Consider the following 23,369-nt stretch of genomic DNA (forward strand, 5'->3'; position numbering starts at 1 on the left):
CAGACGTCGTTGGTGCATCTAGATTGGCTTTTTGGGAGATTACACAAAACAGTCAAATTTGTGCAAATAAACTGAGGTTAAAGTTTGCTTAATTTTTTGTCTGAATAGTTTTTCAATATGGTACAAATCAGTTTTACAAATGAGATGGACAAATACCTTCATTCACACTGAACCCAAGTGAGCCAATTTAGTTTGTTCTTTCTTTTAAAGATGTTTCCCTTTACCTCACCTTTGCTGCAGTTGCTGTCACCCTCCCTTAGAGGACTCCAGGGTGGGTCCCCCTGACTGGCAAAGGTGCGCATGTGCAGGTAGCTGATGGTCAGCCGGATGACCGAGGCTTTGTCCAGCTGGCTGGTGATGGCACCGGGCAGAGGCAACATCTTGGCCAGCTCAAAGAACTCAAAATTCTCCTTCCCCCGCCGTGACCGCGCCGCATTGCGAGACTTCTCTTTGCGCAGGTTCTGCAGACTGAGGGTGGGAGGTGGGGTGTATTAACGGGGGACAGGACATGGGGGAGAGTGGCATAAAAGGGAAGAGATAAAAAAATAAAAATGGAAGAAATATATAAATGAGGGAAGGAGAAAAATGAACAAAAGGGCAGAGAAAATAGTCTGAATCAGCACTGTGTGTATGGATGGAAGACACTGGTAAGGGGGATCACATAATGGCCACTTACTGAACACCTGTTGATTGATTCATGCTTTGTATAAATGACCAGGGCATCAATCTAGAAAACTCATTTCATAAATACATATGATTGAATTGCTGCTGCAATTCAAGTGAAACAATCTCCATTCCTATCCATCTCTTGCAGATTGGCCTGGTAATTACAGACAGACGCCCTCCTTCTATCTGGCAGAAAAGAGTCCTAATAATGCCATTTGCTCTAAAATCTATATGTGAATGTACACACACAAAAACACACACAAAACTCCATTTTCCCTCTCTCCAAGCCCCTTGTTCTTCCCCTCTCCCTCCCTCTCTCTCTCATCTGGTCCTGGGCTAGTGAGCTGAAGCCATGATTGAGGGATCAATAGGAGAGGGAGGGCCAGAGTGACAGAGGGGGGCCGGGGCTCAGGTAGCCTGTCTCTCTGATTGGGTATTGACTCTCCTCAATGAGGCCTGAGTGGTGGAATTATGTTGTCACAGCCACTTCACAATTTGTGTCGGTGCCGCGCTGCAATAAAGTGTGTGTGCATGTGTATGTGAGTGAGAATGAGAGCGGAGAGGAGAAAGAAGAACTGGCCTCTCTCCCTCATGTCTGTGTTGTTGATTCTCATTCAAAGAAAGACCACATGTAGAGTCTGTGTGTGTTTGTGTGTGTGTGTGAACGAAAGTAAGAAAACAACAAAGAAAAGCACGGCACGGCGTGTTTACATGTTTAGATCTTAATCAGTTTCGTAGCTGCGATCACACTGCTGTTCTCTAATAAGGGAAAACAGAGTGTTTTTCTGGCTTTGTGTGTGTCTGTGTGTGTCTGTGTGTATATATATGTGTGCGAATATGTGTTGCGGTCTCACAACACTGCCAGCCTCTGAAACATCTCATTATTATACTGCCTCGACCCCAGCCACCGAGAACAATCAATACACACACATTGATTCTGCTTAGTTTTTATATCCGCCTGTAAATGACTGGCCATTAATAATTCCAGCCAAATTTAGTTAATCTCCCAGTAAAGGGAGGGGATTCACAGCTCTGACAGGATTGGCAGGTGAGCCACAAAACCGGTTACATGTAGCACCTTCTCCATTGTTTCATTGATGGGAAATTCTTCTCCTGGCTGTCAGTGTGTGTGCACGTCTGTGAATGCATGGATTTCATCTGGCAGCGATTAATTCATGGGCATGCATGAAGGCTTATACAGTATCAACCTGCGTGTGTGCATGTGTGTCAGGTCCTGTGTCTCACCAGGGCAGGGTGGGAGGCTTGGCCAGCAGTCCTTGTAGAAAATCCCACTCCACGCTCACACACTTCCCTTCGCTGACGAATGGCATAGTCGCCATCCTTCTCCCAATCACGTGCCGACGCTGCCGTTAACGAAGGCTCTGATTGGCTGAGGATGTGACAGACTCAGACCTGGAGACCCACGACGAAGAATCAGAGGAGCAAAAAGAGAAAAAAGTCATGTAAGTTTGTTTCATTGACCAATAAATAGCTTTAACAGTAGGAATGAGACTGCAATTCTTTAATTAGCTAAAATCATGATTTATTGAACAATCAGCTTCTTAACAAAATAATTCATAGGCCTAGATTGAGCTTGAAAAGTTTCTTCCAATAAAGTAAAACTATAATGGATAGGGTGCTATCTATGCCAACAGTTCCCCTGTGAAACCACATTGACATTCACTAGATCCAGACTTCACACTCATAGATATCAATTCCCTGAATGTGCCTGATTTTCTCATCAAGATATTCAGAGAAATCAATGAAAATACACCCTATCTCGCAACAGAAAGAAAATATCCTGATCCCGATCAACATCTTTTTTTTTGCGGAATCTTGCTGACAGCTTTACAATATACAATTTTAATTAAATGAAAACCCATCTTAGAATTTCTTACTTCATCAAGTAAGACAAAAATAAGGAGACAGAAAAAGAAACAGAAAAAAAAGGGACAGAAAGAAAGATGAAGTTGATAAAAAGTGATTGGCTACTGTATTTCTGCATACAAAGTTCAGGGAATGATCTCAGAGCTAAAGACATGAGACAAAACACAGAGTGTCCTCTGAAGTCATAATCGTCTCTAAGGATGAGACACACCATGTCGTCCACCGTCTGTTCTCTTGTGTTTTCTCCACCTTCTGCTCCTCTCGATCGCCTCCCTCCCGTAGAGGAAGTTGCCAATATTTGTCCCTGTCCTCGACCCGCGTCCCGCTCCTCACCCGATTCCCACCCTCCTCCACTTCCTCCTCCCCTCTGTGCTGTGTTGACATTTAAAGGGCTAGTGTGGCCCCGAGCACCACGGTGTCATGCCCTTGGGCCTGAGATGCCCTCTCTCCCTCTCTCTTACTGCTGCTCACTCTCTAACTGTCTCTCTCTTTGGCCCGGCTGGGTCAGCACAATCAAGTCAGTGGAGCTTTGCAGCGGGCCAGTAGAAATGGATAATGTCTCCAGTTTGAGCATGGTTATGCTGACCTTGGCTAAGAGGGGTCGGCAGAGGCTGGGCAGGATTGGCAGATATCATTTCATAAATCCAAGGCTAAAACAGCTGAATCATTAATTGAATGAAACATTCAGCAACATTATGGCATGAAAACATCTTGGACCAGTTTCAAAAGTCGGCAGAGTCGATGAGGGAAAAAGAGAACAGTTGTTGAAAGGGGAGAACAGGTCATCCACATAGCTTTAGTAGTTTTATTCTGGATTCAGGCAGAAACACTTAAGCAAAATGCAAATTAAAAAATGTTTTCTTTTGTTTAAAGTGTCCTAGGATCGGTAGACACAAAGTATGCCGATACATTGAATATTTACTTTCTCCTTCAACCAGGCTGAACCACAGACTTTAATAAAGATGGACAACGTGTCTCCACTTCCTTCCACTATCCAGCAATGACTCCGAACACTAACGCTGCCAGCTTGAGCATTTGAAACCAGAGTTATTTATAACATGGGATTCAGAAGTCAGTAAGAAAATAATCAACCTGCCAATTTGCTATATCGTGTAAATTTGCCAGCCCCATTTTTCACCTTTCCTCGGGATACTTAGAAACAACAAAAACAATGGCGGCTACATACATGTTTGGACTGGTTAGCACCGCTATGCCTAATTTAAAGTTTCCAACTAAGTTTAGCGTCACTGCACCACATTCACACACATCTGCTTCACTGGCAGAACAATTTATCGATGTTCTCGACTGCAGAGTTCTTCTCTGGTATTTGACAGATCGTTGATTTGGACTTTATCGCCACCTACTGGCCCGGCATACTTGTTTGAGCCTTTGTAGTCGCTTTTGTGTTCTCGTCTGCATAAAGATATTTTGTATTGTGTGATAAGTGGATGTTGGGAAAATATCCATTCAAAAAACATCCGCCTTATGTTGACAGAATATTTTGTCCTATATGAAAACCTAGATCTCTGCCAATCGGCCTGACAGTCCTTCTTTCAGAGACTCTGGTAAAGAGGAGAAGGGGTCGAGCACAGAGCAGAGCACCTCTGTCTAACAACTTCCACCTCCGTCACCTCTCCTCGCTCACCTGGATAAATGCACTACATGCCAAATTAGACTGTGCACAAGGACGGAGCGATCAAAAGGAGACACAAATTTTCACCTGCCGCACAAACGCACATGCCCGCCTTTTTCTCCCCCATCTCATATCTGTATGTTTATCTCTTAATTGACCCTATCTGCGCTTATCTAATCTCCCCCTCCCATCTTTCCGTCTCCACGTATCTCTCCATCTCTCTCTGCGTCTCCCTCTATCTGGACAGACACCGGGGCATAATGGACAGGGGCCTCCACAGTAATTATTCAATCAGCCTCATAACCTTGTCGCAGGTTGGAGCGGCCCATTAATGCACTCACCCAAATGGACCCTGCCACTTGGACTGCTAATGCTCGGGCTAGCTAGCAGCACAACAGGCTGAATGTCAGAGGTGTCATGGAGACAGAGAGTGTGACACGGTCCCATCAATGGAACCCAGTCGACTTAATAAAACATGGAAAAGGAAAGTGCGACTTCTGAGAGACTAAAAATATAGTGCGCCCACGGCCATAGAGATCAACCTGCATCAAGTGTGACCGCAGGTGTTGACGATGTGTTGCTGCAGTGCTACATATTCATAAGTGTGGCGTATTTGTGTGTACACGAGTGTGTGTTGGGACCCCTACCCTATAGAGTCGTGCTCTCTTGGCACAGTCTCAACATCAGCACAGAGGAGGGCACTGCGGCGAGCGTTCACAGCCGCTGTTTGCCGCGCGTTCCTCTCTGGCTGCTCGCTTGGCTCCCGCTCTGTTTATTTTCAGCAGGGACATTTAATTAGGGCCTCCAGCTGTCAGAGGTTCGTTAGCATGCCCCTCCTCTCCCGAGCCACCCCTCCCCTCGGGGAGTCAGGGGCATCAGGCAAATGAACACATTTAAGTCAAAGAGCACGCAGACAGACAATAGCCCCGCTGCCATGCCACCACCTCCCCTAGGTAGAGACATGGTTGTTTTATGCCTCATCTCCCCAGCCCCTAGGGCCCAATACGGAGCCTGGCCAAGACTGTGAATGTGGAGGTGGAGGCAGAGGAGCCCTCATAGCCCACTGGAGACGACGTGCACGCTGTGATCGTGCAAAGGTGAAGAGGAGGATTGAGCCTAGCGATGCACAGTTTACAAGAAAAAGAGAACGGCCCTGGGTCTGAAGGTTTTTATGATTTTTTTGATGTCCTCTAAAGGACTGCAAATCTGACAAAGATATATGACCCTGCATGTAGAAAAACCTTTCCCAGGTTTCCCTCATGTGCATTTGATAAACTAAAAAAATTACAAGGCAGTTTTTGTGCTCTGACATTTTAGGGGGTATCCTGGTAGCCGAGGGATAAAGATGCGTAAACTGTGATCGCAACGTCTCAGGAGCCTGTTTCGCCAAGTTTGCAACATGCGAGCTGCAATTTGTAACACTACATCTTTTCCCCAGTATTTGCGTTACATACATGACCAATGCACAAGTCCTGTAGGACTAATGTTATTAGCAATTTGAGATATTTACAACGTTTTCATATTTAAGTTCTAGGGAGGAAAAAAAATGTCCACAAACTACTATGAGTTTAGCATCAATTGGTAATTTCCAGGATTTACTGGAAGTACTGGTTTTACTTAATAAACTCTTGTTAATGAGAGTTTGCAGAAGCCTCTCCCTCTTTCTCCCTCATCCATCTTTAACCATTACCAACCAGAGGTAAAAGTGGAGTACACGTACAGCGATCTGAGATATTCCTGTGAATAAAATTTTATCAGAACAGAGACAGTTCAATATCATGGAAGATGTAGAAAACATGGTTGGTAATAACATGGACAGAATATTTGATGTAGCTAGTTTTCTATCTCGCCTTTCATGTTGTTGAGTAGTTGTAAATGAGTGTCTGGAGCATCCAGGGAGATGAAGTTTGGTATTCTGGTTGGAGGGCTGAAAACTACTTATCATGCATTACGGCCCGGGTTGGACCTCAGGATTTGGAAGTCAAAAGACTTTTTAATGTACAATTTTTCAGCCGCTGATCAATCGACAGCTGCTGGACATGAAGATCTCTCTGCCTCCTCTCGCTCAGTATTCCACAGTCTGACTCGCTCGGCATTCTGCTTCCGTATCAGAGCGCTGGCTGCGGTTGACCTTGACGACTCTGGATCATTCCCAACCCAAGGTTCTCTCCAACTCTCAAGGGCCTTAGCGTCAGCCCCCGCCCTCGTCCATGCCTCTCCCATCATCCTCAACACCCCCCATCTCTCCGAACCCCCTCTTCGCTCCACCCTGGCCCCTGCCTGGGTCATTAATTATCTAATGGAATCAATACAGTGTTAGATTGGACCAGAGTGACCCCACCCGCCCCCAGGTATCTCCGTGATGATGAGGAGGGTTTGGAGACAGCGTAACGGAAAGATGATAACAGCTTGTTTGAGTGATCCAGCAGCGTGCAGTCAGTGCGGACCGTCCCTAAACTGGAAGAATACAGAATAAAGAGATTGGCGATAAATAAATTATTAGAGAGGGGGAGAGGGCGGTTGACAGAGACCGGATGGGGGATGGAGAAAGCATAGAGGCGGAGGGAGGCAAATCAGACAGTAGGGGGAGGAGGGAGCAAAATGATGGACGGATAAAGACGTGGTTGGGTAAAAAAGGAGAGAGAAAGAGATTTGCTAATGTTCACCCTAGGTAATCAATATCTTTTTCCTCCTCTTTTATTACAGAGAGCTTTGGTGAGCACGCTTTGATGTCCACTCCTCACGGGCGTGAAGCTACGCAGAATCCAATCCATGCCTGTCATAATTATCGTCTGCCTCAGCCTGAATACATCCACAATAGAAACTTCACCTGCGCTGTTTTAAATGTGAAAGCCATTGCACAGAACCTCATTTATTTACAATGTTTACAAGGTGAATTACCTATTTTTCTAAAGATTGGTGTCCAGTGATTTTTCTCAAAGTGTTTTTTCACGTCTTGCTAAGTATTTAAAGTGAATAAAAAAGTTTAATAACTTGTAGATGCAGGACTTTATTGCAAAAGATTGCATTTTCTGTAAAGAGCATAACTTATTTATCGTGACTTCATCTTCATTTTTATTAAAGAGACAGAATATCCAAAATGATGTAAACAAATTGTGATATAAAAAATACACAATTGAATTATTATACTTTTCACTATTACCATCTTAACTCATCTAACCCCATTTCAAAAAGTAAATTCTGGGGCTGAGTTTAAATGGTTTGGGCATAAAGCTGACAGAATCAATAGGGTGATAGTGTATTTCAACTTCAATTAGAATTGATTGAAATATCTAATCAGAGAAAATGAGAAGGTACAAGTGCAACACATTGGAAAGTAAAGATCACTTTTTGAACCAAAATAGCAAAAATAAAACCGTCCCTGACCCTTAAATCTCTGCTTACAAGAAAAAGGAAACCCTGCTCCAATAAAATAGGCCAAGTCAAAATAATAGCTGCAATCTATTCGGAGGTTAAACACCTCGACCTCTTTGTAAGGCAAGGCTTAAGGTGGAAAGTAGGACTTACGGGAACGTCAATGAAGAAAAAAAGGAAACTCTTTTTCACAACAGGAATGCTTATGTGCTCACGTGTTAGCAGAATAGTTATAATAGTCATATATATAGTGTTTCTTATTTAGTTTTCCCAAAATGTGGTAAAGTTATTGGTCAAGAGACAGAAAAGGTGGAATGGAGACAGAAAGTTCTGTCCTCTGACTGCGGAAGATTCGGCTAAGTGGATGCAGCTCTCTGTATAAGGCTGAAGACAGTAAATCCACTCCTGCAGGCAGAGACCACATCAGCACTGACCTCCAAATAACCACAGGCCAAAAGAACAGCACACAGGGTCACACACTCCCTCCAACACACACACACCAGTCTGCGCACTGGATGCCGGGACTTGAAAAGCACACGCTCGTTCCACACGCCAGCACAGAGACGTCCGCATGTTAATACAGACACATCAATTAGCATGGTCCAAATGTCAGAGTTCAGAGCGGAGTCAAACTCTTGATAAAAGTTACAAAAGTTGTGTAGGTGTCTCTCAGCACACTGGGGGAAACGAGGATACTCGCTGGCCTCATACTGTATTCACACACACTGGGCCAAGAGTTTATTTTTTCTTATTATTCCAAATATATTAATCATTAGTTCTGCTTTATGTCACAGCAGAAATGAGAGAAAAGAAAAGACATGGTAAAGTGATTGTGAGGGAGATTTGCAGAAAGTGGAAGCATATACATTGAGTGCACGTCACCGACAAACTCCTTGTTGTGTGAGAGTGAGTGACTGAGTGTGCGTGTGTGTGTGTGTGTGCATGCACAGGCTGGCGGATCCCTTCAGGCCGGTGTGTGAATGACAGCAGGGGGTTATGTAAGGAGCCACAGCGGGGCCGGAGTGGACAGTCCGACCGGAGATCAGGTCAGCAGAGTGTGACACTAAACACATCTCCCTGACACCACGCTGACACCCTCTGTCACAGACCCACACACTGTCTGTCAACGCTCCTCTCACACACACACACACACACACACACACATGCATGGTGAGAGCAAGGAGTGTGTGAGCGGCTGTCTGTCAACAGCAGACACTGACCACCTTAGTGTGTGTGTGTGTGTGTGTGTGTGTGTGCGTGTGTGTGTGTGTGTAAAAGAGCAACAGAGAGAGACAAAAATATCAAGAGAGGAAGAAGAAGGGAAGGAGAGGTGAGGTCTGCGTCTACATGAGAACTTGAGTAGAATGAGTCACGTAAAGTGACTGCTGCTGTCGACCAACCAGGATCAAATCAGAAATTAAACAATATTTACATAAGTCAGTGAACTTTTCTTTTTTGGTATGTTAGGTGACTTTTTTCTGAATTTAAGAAGTCTACTTAATAGCGTGATCACTACTTAAGCACTAAAGAATTTAGCAATAACACAAACGAGCACATAGTGACGCTCATGAGATCCAACTACCTTTAATTAAACTTCCTTCCTCTGCCTTCGTGTTGTGTGCAGCCTTTGAACGTGACGGTTTCTTGCCAACATTTCGTTTTTACTTTTGTAAAAAAAAATCAGGGTCTGTCACACAGTTGCTGTTCGTGTTGGCATGAGCCGCAGCTCCTTAAATCCAAAGGAGAAACTTGCGTCTGGGTCTAATAAAAAAGGCCTGAAGGCAGGTCACGACCAAAGCATCCTGCACATGCGAGAAGTGAAACGGATGGAGAAGGCTTATTGGCTCAGAGGGCCGGGGTATAAACTGTACCATGCACATGCGATGACACGGTCTGACCCCGTGTCCTGTCAGCGTTGCTGTGCAAACTTAGGACAGTAAAGTAGAAATACTTCGAGAAATACTAACTCTGGCATTTAGTAACTAACAGCTGCCTGAATAGAAATTGTGAGTATTAACAGTAACTCTTTATTATTGTAACGTTTTGATGCCTCGCCCTGACACCTGAAAGAGAGATGCTGGGCTGCAGGTAGTTACTTGGGTTAAATTTATCTGAAGCACCTGCTATCTCAGCAGGTGTGGGTGGAAATGATGCTGTTGGTGCAAGAAACAGCACAATTTATAGCAAACAGATTTTGGAGTGACGTTCAGGGAGCGCGTGCAAAATAAACAGTCGACACAAACATCTGCACATGGTTAGACGCAGATGTGCACGCAGGATATCATAGAAAATACACTTAATATATTTACTCTTACACAACCGCACATATACTCACATATTTTTCATTCAGGGGAAAAAACAGTTGCACTATTCTGACTGTTTGACTTTTAGTCCAAAAGTCCAAAAGACAAAACCTGAAAAATGATGAAAAAACTAAATAAAGCCTGCGGACACTGAAATCCTTATGTGATGGTTTGATGTTGTTATTTACGTTGGAGCAGCAGTGAACACAGTCACAGTCATCACAGGCGTTTGCCACAGTCATTCTGCCAATTTGGACCACCTGCTGCAAGCACCCTGAAGGCAGCGAACGTTACTAAGCCAGTAAACTGTGACCAATTCTGCCTCTGCAGGTGGAGACGGACACGCAGCCGTTCACTCTCTGAGCCTCTATATGCCCAACTCCAACACGCACACACACGCGCATACACTCACACTATACAATTTATCCGAAAGTGGAGGTCTACTATTAGTGCGGTCATTTAGCACAGAACATACACGTTTGTAATTATTTGTCTTATCTGAAAAAGCGAAGACTGGAGTGTTCGCAGTGCATGTGTTCATCAGTTTAACTAAACAGATGAAATGCACAAAGAACTTGTGTAAAAAGCAATAATGATGCCTTCAGGGGAGAACAAACATTCAGTCTAATTATCTGATCAAATCAAACACGTCAATATTAACTGATAGTAAAGCTTTAATCTACACTTTTTTTGTAGAGGTAAACACGTCAATCTATGTATTCGTCTGTAATTAAATGTAGATTTAATTGTTCTGTCAAACAGTAATTAAGCGGTCAAATTTAAAATAAAAAGCTTCATTAAATTACATTTTATCATTTATCTTTTCAGGAAAAATATGACATATGATATATATTTGACTTTTATTTCACTGTTAATATTATAACTTTACAAATGTAATAAATATGTAACTCTTCTGTTCTGTCCTAATTGAGACACAGTGAAAAGTTCACACCACACCCTGATATTCTATCTCAGGTAAAGTAATTCAGGATTAGATTTTTACAAAATACAATAAAACTTTGATTCAATCTCCATCATGATTTGTAAAATGATAAGTGAAGCAACAGATTAAATATGAAAATCAGCTTTAATCTGACTTCAGATGTCTGTGAGGAAATAAAAAGAGACTGTGAGAAAGTGTGTTTACACTCATGCATGTGTGTGTGAGTGTGTGTGTGTGTGTGTGTGCTGTCTGTAACTTGTCAGATTATCTACTCACCTGACGGACATTTCCAGCGTTCAGTCTGCTGCTGTTGATCTGATCCACTTTGTCTCTCTCCTCTTCTTCCTCTCTTCTTCTCCTCCTCCTCCTCTCCGGTGCCCCGGCTCTGCCCTGGCAGTGTCCCCCCTCCACCACCACCTCCTACTCCACCAGCACCTCGGGCTTAAACACAGCAAACAGACACGGTGTGTGTGAGCCAAGGGGGCTGGGACAGGGGCAGCGGCAATCCCCTCACTTTCACAAAAGCCATGGCCGCGCTGCCGGACACATCGTGGACTCCCGTAGCAAGAGTGTGTGTGTGAAGGAGAGTGAGAGACAGTGTGTGTCGGTGTGTGTGTGTGTGTGTGTGTGTGTGTGTCTGTGTGTGTGTGTGGGGCTAGAGGATGTAGCTCTCCTTGGCTCTCAGACTCACTTCACTAACACTCTGCTCCGCTGCCTCTTGGAGATGGACTCGGATTAGGACACAGCCAGCGTGAGAATCTCTTTCTCGCTCTCTCTCTCTCTCACACTCCATCTCTCTTGCTCCCTCTCTCTCCAGCCGACATGCTCCCTCCCACCCTTCCTCTCTCCCGCTCACTCATTCACTCTCCTCGCTGAGCTTCTTTCTTTTCATTTCCTCTTGGGAAAGCCGTGCACACCAGTTGTCTCTGCCTTCAGCTGCTCCCTCTCTCTCTCTCAGTCACTAGTAAATATAAAAGGCATGCTTGTACAGCCCCTCGCCTCAGTCTCTCTCCGGCTCTCCCTCCCTAACTCGCTGTGTCTCATGCTTTCGTTTACCCCCACCTCTCGGTGCCCCCCTCACTTTCTTTCTCACTGTCAAAGCTGCCTTTCAAATGCTGATTAGCAGCCAGAGAGGGAGCGAAGGAGAGCGAGCGAGAGAGAGAGGATGACTGAAACAAGTGAGAGATTCCATCACATCCCAACGTAAACTGTGACTTCTGTCCCCCCCCCCCTACACACACATGTTTTTCTCCACTTATGAGGACAATGCATAGACTTATATAAATTCCTGCAGCCTCACCCTCAACTGAAAAAAATACGTTTTGAGAACAAATTTCTCCAAATTAAATGACATAAAAACTCAATAGTCATTATTTTCCTTCCTCATTTTCTGTTTTCGTTTCTTAGCCTCAGAAAAGTGTTACCAAATAATTTATCTGACAGTTTTTTCTGTTCAAGGTTCAGAAAAAACATGGCATCCTTTTAAACCTACAACAATCTGCTTCCACTATCGCTAATGACGATTGATTGATTGACTGTACAGGTTTAGGAACAACCACTACATCCGAGTTAAAAAGGATAAAATAAAGCAGTTTGAGCCGTCAGTAGGAAATAGAACTTGACCAGCAGTCATACACATTTTCTGACCAGTCCATTCCATATCCATCCATAACAGTGAGACACAAGGTCCCTGTCAGTGAGGTTAAGTATTTTGACAAAAGGAAAAGATGAAGATTTTTCTCATGGAAAAAGTCAATTATTGTCCTTAAATGGAAACCGTGACCTTGTGAGTGTGAAAAGAAAATATGACTACCTTTTGTATCACTCCAAGTGTCACACATGACACACACTCGACCTGTAATTTGTCCACATGACACTGTGTGGAACCACTTTACAAGAGAAAAAGTAGAAGCTTGTGCCAACATGTGTAAAAGTCCACAAATCTAAAAAGCAAAGTAAGTTATGGAGAAAATGTCATATGATTAGATTACTATTACTAGCAGAGGGGGAGCAAATTTTAACTGGAGCCTTATCGATTTGTACAATGAAAATTGACGGTACCTGCGATCATGTGTACCGATAAACACCTGATGTGAAAAATTTGATCTTACAGAAAAAACAAAGCAGAAAAGATGTGTATTAGTACACATGTAGTAGTACGTAGTACCTGTATATAGTTTATGGTTTAAATTTTTAAGCCCCAATTACTTTTCGTTGTCGTAAAGGTTCGATAACATTTTAGGAATCATTGTCAATTCTTTAAAGATATATGTATCTGCCAATATATCAGTATCAGAAGCCATCGGTCTTGGTCCCAAATGATTATATACTGATGTGGAGTTCAGTCTATTATGATGCATGTGGATGTACTGATGATGGAAAGTTTTTTGGTATAAAATATCTAGTCTGTAAAGTAACACAACACTTTTCTCTGTAAAGTAGTGGAGTAATAATATGAAACAGCATGCTGCCAGACTGCTTGAGCTTACTGACCTGGCAGAGTCCCTTTTCTCAAAAGTACTAAAGAAGGTTTAATTCCCACTGTAAGTCAATCAGCTAAGATCTTAAGATGCTTCTGGGAAACGGGGCCCAGATATTGTTGAAGGATTTCTCCACAAAACAATCTTTTTCAAAATATATCTACTGTTTAGCCATGCTGTGATATTAATGCTCAGGCTACAGCTTCCAATTAGGCCTGACTGGTCTTTCACGTGTTACTTACACCATAAAGTTTTGGCCGGCGTGAAAATTCAAAAAGTGCCTTAGGAGCGCAGTAATGGGAGGTGGAGCTAAGACCCCCCCCCCCCACGCAAACACATACACAACATACCAGTTAGCTTCGATTATCTGGGTTTTCTAGCTATGCAGGACACATATTTTGATGGAAATCTCACATGAAGCAGAATTAATTTATCTCACCTGAGAGTGGCCTATTTAGTTTACAATTCAAAAACATTTAAGTTTGCAGCATCAGTTTGATCATACGAAGGAAAACTCTTTCAAACTGGACTTTAGGGTTACATTTTGATAGTGAGATGAGTATTTTCAAGGCTCTACTTTAGAATTACAAAATGTTGATGGAAGCCTCTATAAAATTAATGGTCTGCAACATTTAACGGTCCGCAGCCTTCCACTGAAATAGTCTATAAAGTTACATAAAATGAAAACACCCATGTGAAGTACAAGTACCTCAACATTGTACCAGAGTACAGTCCTTTGTACTTTGTTATATTCCACTGTATGAACTGTGTTCACAACCTTTAGAGTCAACATGTGCTCAGACCCACAACCACATAAACACAAAAACAACATATACGATCACAGATCCACACGCACACACATGCAAGCGAATACGTGAACAAATAATCACACTCAGAGACTCACTGAAGTACTCTCTCTCTCTCCCTCCCTCTCTCCCTCCTCTCCTCTGTTCGTTCCCCTTGCCCTCAAACACTACTCGGAATATTGATACATCACTCCCTCCTCCTTTTTCTCTCTCTCTCTCTCCGCCTCTCCCTCTCTCTCTCCCTCCATCACTCACTTTCTCTACTGAATACTGATAGGCTGTCTACTCCGTGGTCTGAGTTTCAAATCTCTCTCTCTCTCCCTCACGCTTCCCTCCATCGCTGCACCCACTACGGAAGAAGAAAAAAACAGCAACATAAAGGAGGAAACAGCAGAAGTTAATGCACTGAGGTAGACATAAATTCACTTAAGTACCATTTCAGATTATGTCAAGCTAAAAATGGGCTTAACATTGTGGAGAGAAGGGGGGGGGTGGGGGTGACAGAGGGAGAAAAGTGCCGCTTTTGGTCGTCCGTCTCTGCCGGCGGAAACTGGCCGAGCGGCTCGCACCACCGTGGTGAACAGGCAGCCGGCAACAAAAGGGGAAAGACGTGTGAAAAGTTCAGGCAAATGAAGACGCATTCAGTGCTTTTCTTTTTTTTTTCTGGGTCTGACTCCCACCCTCCCGTCTCATTGTTGGGCATGTCGGCTGTGGCGCAGCCGAGGGGGAGAAGAAGGGAGTGAATGAGGTCGTCAAAGAGTCCCAGTGAGCCCCCTCCACTTCACACACACGCGCACGCACCCGCGCACACGTACACACACACACACTTAAGAGCTTGAAACAACTGAGAGCAGGAGACGGTGACAATAAGAGAAACAGAAAATGTCCTGCTTTTCTCAAACGGATGGGAAGGTGGAAGGACCTTTCAGGGTATTTGTGTGTTTAAGTGTGTGTGTGTGTGTGTGTAGTGTGTCTCGTCTCTTTGGAGGAGGCTTTCTGTCTGCATTAGAAGTGCAGCGCGTCTGAGACACTGGGAGAGGGAGTATGTGATTTTGTCCTCCAAGTCTTCCCCAGGCGTCCTTGAAGAAGACTTGCAGGGAATATCTGGCTGTGTGTGTGTGTGTGTGTGTGTGTGTGAGGCGTAGTTTAGAACCGGAGGCTTGCCTCGCGGAGCAGTATTACAGGTGTTCCCCTTCACAACTCAGGGTGCTCTTGGAAGTCAGAAAAAAACACAACCTGAGGCTGATGGGGAATTAACCTGATGAAACTGAAAAGTAATTGAATCAAGTGGGTAAATGACAGTAAGAAAAAAAATCATTAGTCAGTGCTTATGTGTGTTTCTGATGCGTGTGCATCCGCACATGCATGTGGAAGGGCGTGTGACGACTGTTGCAGGCAGGAAGACGGTCCCACCCATGTCTGACCTTGTTTCTCTGCCTGTCTACACATGCTATTGGTTGCGGTCAATTCAGTGTATTGACAGAAATCTGCCTTTTCAGAGACTCACTTCAAACAATCCAGTGACTGAAGACATGTTTAAAAACTTTAACATCTTTAAAGTGGAAATAACATTAAAACGTCCTCAACTGAAAGAAAAAAAATGAAAAAGTTCTTTCCTTAAGATTTTTTCACTCCTTTATATACCCCTGACTACTTCAATCAGGATCTAACAGAGTAAAATGAGTGTATGATGCAAACATTATATCTCTCGCTGGCATGAACTGGAGAATATGGATTAAATAAGAGGAAGAGAAGAAATATGTGTTATGTGTAAATACTGTGTACTTCAGCTCCTTGAAGTCTGAGAGATGTGTTCATACTGTAGCTTGTTACTGGATTTTTCCAGGGATCACAGGTCACTGCTGTTTACTCAAACACACAAAAGCTGAGGTCACTCAACAATACAGGGAACAGCTTGAGTCAGTTTTAGTGTTAAGACTGATCAGATTTATAACCACAGACTTCCTGTGAAACCTGGCCGACTCTTTCACAGCTAAAACACACTGTGAGTGTGCAGTGAATGAAAATGAAGCTGCTCTGCTGAAATGCTTCCAAAAATAAACCAGACAATATTAGACACATGCACATATTTACATTTGATCCAAACATACTGTGTCTGAATCTATGGATCACACAACGAATAGCCACAGATTTTTTTTTTCTTCTATGGACAACAGTGTCTCAGTTAGAGTTAAAAAGGCAACACTGATAAGAAAATGTGTGTCAAACATATCTTCTTGAAGTGTTGTTGTCTAGTGTGGAATTTATTTGATATAGAACATGATTGAGTCACAAAATGAAGAAGAGATTGACTATGGCACTGTGGGTCAGAATTGGACGTAAAGAAGGGATGTGCAATCCAAAATAACTTTATCTTGCACTTAGTCCAACAGACACACATGGATAGATTCTTTATGGACATTGAGAACGTTCACACATTGTTTGGTTCAGACAACAGGTGTGAAAGGTGTCCACAGTCTAAACCAACAGACCAAAACTCTGAATAAAAGAGGTGGTCTCAGTCTGGATCAAACCATGGTCCAGTTCGTTTGCAGTGTGAACAGTTTATTGGATAGTTTAGACTCTTGGACCAATTGCAAGTTGAGACATCATTAACCAATAGAAGAGGAAAGAGAAGCAGAAGCGGCTCACATGTCTTTGCCTCAGATGATATAATGTTTGAGTGATGAGGATGTTGTTTCTGCTGGTAGTATTACCATAATGATAATAGACTGGTAATGAATTTAACAAAGTTAACTGTTTTCATTCTACAGGCAGACGCAGTCCACGTAGGTGTAGACAGGACCATGCATTTCATATGTGTAGGCTCCAGCATGAGGTGCATTACACAATGCATGCAGGCCTAAACTTTCTGTCCGACTTCATCAAGTGCTGCTAAACTACATGTCACATGACCTTAAAACATCGCAGGAGTGAGCTGGCTGCACTCAGACTGTGCAGGTGCTTTCCTCCGGCTGCAGCACCTTGGCGCCGCCTCTGTGACGACATAACTCTGCTTCTTAATATTCACATACATTGTGATTAATACAGAAGAAAAACATTTGGTTTGTTTCTCCCCAAAAGAGATGTGATGACACGATAGTTTAATTTAATTTTCAACTAAAATAATTTTATCAGTCAACTTTGTTGTTCATTGTATTCTTTGCGCAAAAACTAAGGAATTTCCAAAGGATTAGTTTTATCTACAACAACAAAAAATTCAACGCTGCAAGATCAGATCAAGTCCATCTCGAACGCACCTATTGTTTCAGCTTGAACTGTACAAGGAGCTTAAAGTGAGAACAAACAGCTGAAATATCCATAAATAGGAGAACCTCAGTACAAATGTCTCTAAAACAGTTTTGTTTTAGAAAATTTATTTAAAGTTATCTCTGCAACACTGGATTTGTGTTTTCTGATATCCTTTTCTGTCAAGACGTAACACTGCTACACAGACTCAGCAGCTTTCAGCCTAATATTTAAGACTATACAAATTTAGCATAGCAGAACACAACATTTTCTTTACCTTTCCCTACAGCGGCTCACAGCCATGATAAGTATGAATGGTTGTTTAAAGATAACTGCTACAGAAGAGATAATATTCCAAATCTATCAGACAATAATTCTTTGAGGCCTTGCGGCCATTAAGGAGCCATTTCGCCTTTTGTTGCATACACTCCTCCATATTTCATTGAGATGCATATCTGCCTTTCACACTGTCTGCCTGCTCCGCTATTCTCTATTCAACAGTGACCCATTGCTCCCTGCCATACAATCCCTCACCTTTCTGGGCTTAAAAGTAATTACCACTTTAATTTGCTGTCCGCTTTTGTGCATGCCTGAGTGTATCTAACTGACTGGAGTGTGTGTGCATGTGTGAGTGCGTGTGACGTGGGGGGGGGGGTGGTTCATGTGTGCAGACAGGAGGCAATGGAGTGCATGTATTCATATAAATGTGATTAAAACTAGAACTGTAAATAATTTATCAGTTTTGCTAAAACTGAAAATTAACTGACAATCAGTTATCTGTCATTGATCGATCAAAGTTTTCATTTTAGCATCTCAATTTCAAGGAATGCTGCTTTACTCTTTTACATCTTTGCAGACTTAAAAAATGTCCCTTTTGGACAGACAGTTTTTTGAAGGTTTTCACCTTAGAGTCTGTAAAACTGCATCTTTCATTATATTACATTTTTAAAAGTACAGTATATAACTTCGGCCACTAGGGGTCTCTCCATCAAAACATGAAGACCAATGTGGGATCATGTGAGTTTTGATTTACGTTACACAACGACAATAAATAATCGTGATCCATGACGAGAGGCAAAAACAAGCACTGGAGGGAAAAACCAGTCAACGAGCTAACTGGCTAACAGTGTATTGTGTGTTACAGCGAAGATGGACAAGCGGATACGACACAGTTAAAAGGCAACAAAGATAAAGTATCCTGTTACCTTGAATGAAATTTTGGATTTCTCTGGGTTTGAACATTGTCAGAAACAATTTGGATTATGTAAATACACAAGTCGACAAAATATATAACATAGGTCTAGTTGAATTCAAAAAAAAAAAATGTCATATCTTTTAATTCAAGGAATATGAATAAAAATTAACTGAAATAATAAGCTGCAGTCCCAAATGTTAGTGTGTGTGTGTGTGTGCATTCACTGTTTCCATGCTGTATGTGACCATTAATGTTACATACATGTTTGTGTATGCTGTATCAGCGCTTGGTCTGTGGAGTACATGCGCATGTAGTTTGCCTCCATAAAATATGTATTCAAAAGCATGTGTGTATGTAAATGTTTTTGTGCGTTTTGTTTATGCGTCTTTCAGAAACTGTGTGCATGTTATTTGTGCGCACCTAAAAGTGGAAGTGAATGTGTGTTTTTGTAGTTTTTAAATGTGTGTGTGTGTGTGTGTGTGTGTGTGTGTGTGTGTGTGTGTATGCGTGTGTGTTTATGGTTATCCTCCCATTGGCCCAATTACTCCAGAACCAAACTCCCTCTGCTTCCTCGCTTCCCCCCTAAAATCCCTCACCCCTCTCACCTCAAGGTCCCAGTGGTGGACCCCCTAAACACCCCAACCTTCCACCCCCGCGCCCCGCATCTCTGCATCGCCAGATTGTCCATTACAATACACCTGACCCCCTCGTGAGGACCTCCACCACCTCCACTGTATCTCCTGCACCTCGTCCCCGCAAGTCCCACGTAGATTGCCGCTAAGTCGTCCCCCCACTTTGTCCCTCTCCTTCCGTCATCTTGTCTTTCTCCTCCTTCATTTACCCCTTAAACTCCTTTTGCCCCCCTCCCCCGTCCTCCCACATCTCTCCCCCCTCTTCATTGCTCCATTCTCCCCCCTCTGCCCTCCCCAGTCCCAGGTGAGCTGACGACACAAGGAGAGCAGAAACACTTGGCGAATATTAATGGTTTGATCTGAATATTAATAAACCATGCATCTTAATGATCTTTTAAAAAAACACACACACAAAGAGCCACAGCCAAGCACTATATACAGCCGGGCTACACACACACACACACACACACACACACACACACACACACACACACACACACACACACACACACACACACACACACACACACACACAAAGAGAAAGGCCTATATGCACGCACACACACAGACGAGGCTGAACTATCTGTCCTGCACACTGTAGATTAGTTAAAACAAGCCCTTATCCTCCGACTTGCTGTTTAAATGCTGAGCATCACGTTCAAGACAAATGCGTTGTCGTTTTTTTCCCCTCTCAGTAAATGAAGACACCTCTCCTTTCCCACGTCCTTCTCCTCTATCTCCTCCTGTTGCTCTCTTCATTTTCTTTTTATCTCTTTCTACTTGTTTAGTTCGGGCGGCCTTCCTCCCCTCCCTCTACCTCTCACGGTTGCTTCACTAACCCCCCTCCACCCCTCCTCACCCCTCTCCCATTCCTCTTTACCCTCTCCCTCCCCGTTCTTTTCTCCCACCCTCTCTCTCACTCTATCACTTTCTCACTAGATTACCCCATCTCTCTCCCTCTCTCCCAGCCTCACCTACTCGATATTCCAGCCTTGTTCTCCTGCAGTCTCCAGCACAACTTTTTGACCCACTTCCTCTCCCCTCCCTGGCCCCCTGATCAAAGCCTGCAGGACGGCATCGCCTTGGGCAGAGGAGAGGGAGAGCGCGAGATGGGGGGATGAAGGGATCCGAGTCGAGAGAAGAGAGGAAGAGACAGATAGAGAAGGGGATAGAGCGGCACGAGAGAGGGGGAACAGAGAGATCACAAGGACGGGGAAGAGGAGCCAGGTGCCCTCTCAGCCCAAGGACAAAAGCTCTTCCTGGCTGATCACACACACACACAGTGAGTCCTGTCAGCGCCGTCATTCCTGCTCATGTACGTTGTGTGTGACGACGGCGTTGACATTAATGTGGCGCGATAAAAAATACCTTTTTTTTTTCTCCCTGCGACTCAAACCCCCAAAACAGCTCAACTTTACAAGTGATGGCCATTAAAATTCAACAGGATGTTTAATAAATTACACTTTCAGATTACATGTTGTCCCATCTTGTTATTCTGTTTTGCATTCAGGCGTTGCACAGGTGAGTGCGCTGACAATGTGTATCTGTATCTCAGCGGGTGTCAGTCACAGTGTAAACTCTACATCTCTAAGTCAATTTCATCTTTACTCTTTATTCTCTTAAAACAATCGATTAAATCATCATGTTACTTTTTTTTTTTACTTAGTTTCTTCAGTGAAGCAGAATTTTTCTTTATTCTAAGGCAGAAAACTTCCTTTCCTTTCCTCGTTGTAAGACAGTTCATTAGAAAATGATTTCGCAGCGACCTCTACTAATTCAAATAAGTGTTTCAGGAGTCAGTTATGGACAGGAATGATTTGATAAAGGTGGAGTTGTCAGTGTGCAGCCTTTCCTCTCTGCGGAGTCGTTATAATTTTAAGAGTTTGCGTCTGGGTTTGGGATGGAAGATCTGTCCATCCCTGTGGCCTTGTCGGCTGGGCAGTCAGGGCGGGCAGCGAGGACGGAGGAACACCAGCCCATTTGTACCCAGAGCGAGGTGGCGTGTACTTTAACATTCCCCGCGCATCCCGACAAAGAGCACTAATTATAAATAAATTAGGGACACGACACGGTGTGCCACAGGGGGACCAGCCAGAGCAGTCACAGAATAGAGAGACTGATAGAGAGAAAAGAGGGTGTGTAAAAGAAACAGAAAGGAGGTTGGGGGGGAGAAGGAGGAGGAGAGGAGAAGACAGAGGAGAGCAGACAGGAGAGAGTTGGCAATGACATAGAGGAGCAAGTAGGAGAAGAAAGTAGATAAGAAAATAGAGGAATGGAGCACGGGGAGGCCTGGGGATAGAGGAAGTGAAGGGGAGGGGAGGGTATACAAGGCCTGAATTCTCAAAATATAGCTTGAACAAACATCTACTGCCAAAGACTTGACAAGATTCTCTCTAGATGACACGGGCAGAGCAATATGTTTGAAAAGAGATAGAAAACGGTGGCAGGGAAATTAACAACCGAAATGAAACAGAGGGAGGCAGCATCGGAAAATAAATAGACGCGATACAAGATGAACCCTTCAGGAAACACTAAGTAGAACGAAATGTATCTGCTCAGTATCTGTTAAGAAGCGACTCCTGTTATTTTTAAGATTAAATAATACAAATCAGATTAAATAAATTCCAAACAATCATCGTAAGGTGGCGATATCTAGCAAAGTGTTCTACACACACTAGTAGTCAACACTCCCTACCTGTCACTCAAGCTTATCTGAGAGGACTTGTCAACCAAGCAAGTGCATGTCAAGAGACTGCCGCATGTGTGTGTGTGTGTGTGTGTGTTTGGAAAGAAGAGATCTGTTTCTGTCCCTGCACACAGGTGTGTATGTGTGTGTTCGCTGGCGCACACGTGCTCTCACGCCCGTGTTTGTTTGTTGCACGGTGTGTGTGTGTGTGTGTGTCTGGAGTAAGTGTCTGCGCGGTGCCGGGAGAGCACCACGCCGCTATCTAAATGGATCACACTTCAGAGTGTGCCACCATTTCTCAGAAGCTGCCATCTCCGTGCAGACAGACAGAAACACAGACAGGGAGACAGACAGAGTTTTTTTGGGTGGGGATGGCTGTGGTGGTGGGGGGTGGGGGCAGGACTTAGCCGACTTGCTCCCCACTCAAGGTTACGTCCTGCCTGAAGTTGAGAACTGATGACTGTCGCCACAGCAGAAAAATAACCATCGTCTTTACTCGCAGGGCATTTCTCCGAGTGACGCGACGTGAATGTGTCTTAAATGATGGAGGAACAAACCTGCCCGCATGATAAAGCCGGGAGACATTTATCGTCTCTGAACAACTGCTTTTTGTCTCTCGCTCAGGCCACGGCTCGGCTGAGGGGGTGGGGGGGTGGGGGTCAGAGGTCAGCTGACTGTGACACAGACAGAGAGAGGTCAACGGACTGACCTGCAATCGGCCCCTGACATAGTGACCCCCCCCCACTGACACCACAGGTAGCCATGGCTACTGAGCTGCAGACAAACATGGTGACAGAATAAAAGTTAAAGTGGAGGGGGGTGCAGGAAAGAGGTAACAAAATAAACCAATATGCGATTGCACTCATCACACACACACACACACACTCACTCACACACACACTCACTCACACACACACACACACACACACACACACACACACACACACACACACACAATTACAATCATTCACACTCTTTGCACCTGATATGCAGAACCAACACCCGCACACGGTTCTGCAAAGTGCAAATAACATGAAAGTGTCGGGGTCCCCCATTATCAAAGTCCACGCTTGTGTCTATAGTCTCTTAACTTTCTGTGCGGAGGAGAGTTGAAGAAGAAGAAGAAAGGTAAAGAGGGGGGAGAGGAGCAGCTTGTTGCATTAGCATTCCGGCAGCAGAGAGGCTGTCTGTTTGCCTCTGGCAGCAGCCGAGAGAGGGGGACACTCTCTGCATCCTCACACAGCCCGTCTATCTCTCCCTCTGTCACTGTCTATCTCTTCCTCGGTCTGTCTCTGCCTGTCTCCCTCTCTCTCCGCGCCGCTTTCCCTGTCTGTTACGTTTTCTCGCTCCACTCCGCCACTGCCTGTCACCGTTTTTCTCCACTCTGGACAATTTTCTCTCCGCTCTTTTCGTATCTCCTCGTCAGTCCATCTCCAAGTGTCATCTTACCCTCTGCTAATTTCTATTTTGCCCCCTTTTCCTCTCCACCTCCCCCCATTCATGACCTCATGTGT

General features: G+C 44.0%; 1 protein-coding gene across 1 annotated transcript in view; it reads right to left on the minus strand.

Moving 5' to 3' along the window:
• The window catches only part of npas1 (neuronal PAS domain protein 1), a 64,586-nt gene that overhangs the window by 27,493 nt on the left and 13,724 nt on the right, over positions 1-23,369 (minus strand). Inside the window, exons 3-5 of the mRNA XM_069534486.1 lie at positions 11,084-11,248; positions 1,912-2,079; positions 230-468 (exon numbers count right to left, since the gene is read on the minus strand). Of these exons, the coding sequence (XP_069390587.1) occupies positions 230-468; positions 1,912-2,006 (334 nt within the window). The 5' untranslated portion in view covers positions 2,007-2,079; positions 11,084-11,248. The remainder of the gene's footprint in view (positions 1-229; positions 469-1,911; positions 2,080-11,083; positions 11,249-23,369) is intronic.

Source organism: Paralichthys olivaceus, chromosome 11 (assembly GCF_024713975.1).
Source record: "Paralichthys olivaceus isolate ysfri-2021 chromosome 11, ASM2471397v2, whole genome shotgun sequence".
Taxonomy (NCBI): domain Eukaryota; kingdom Metazoa; phylum Chordata; class Actinopteri; order Pleuronectiformes; family Paralichthyidae; genus Paralichthys; species Paralichthys olivaceus.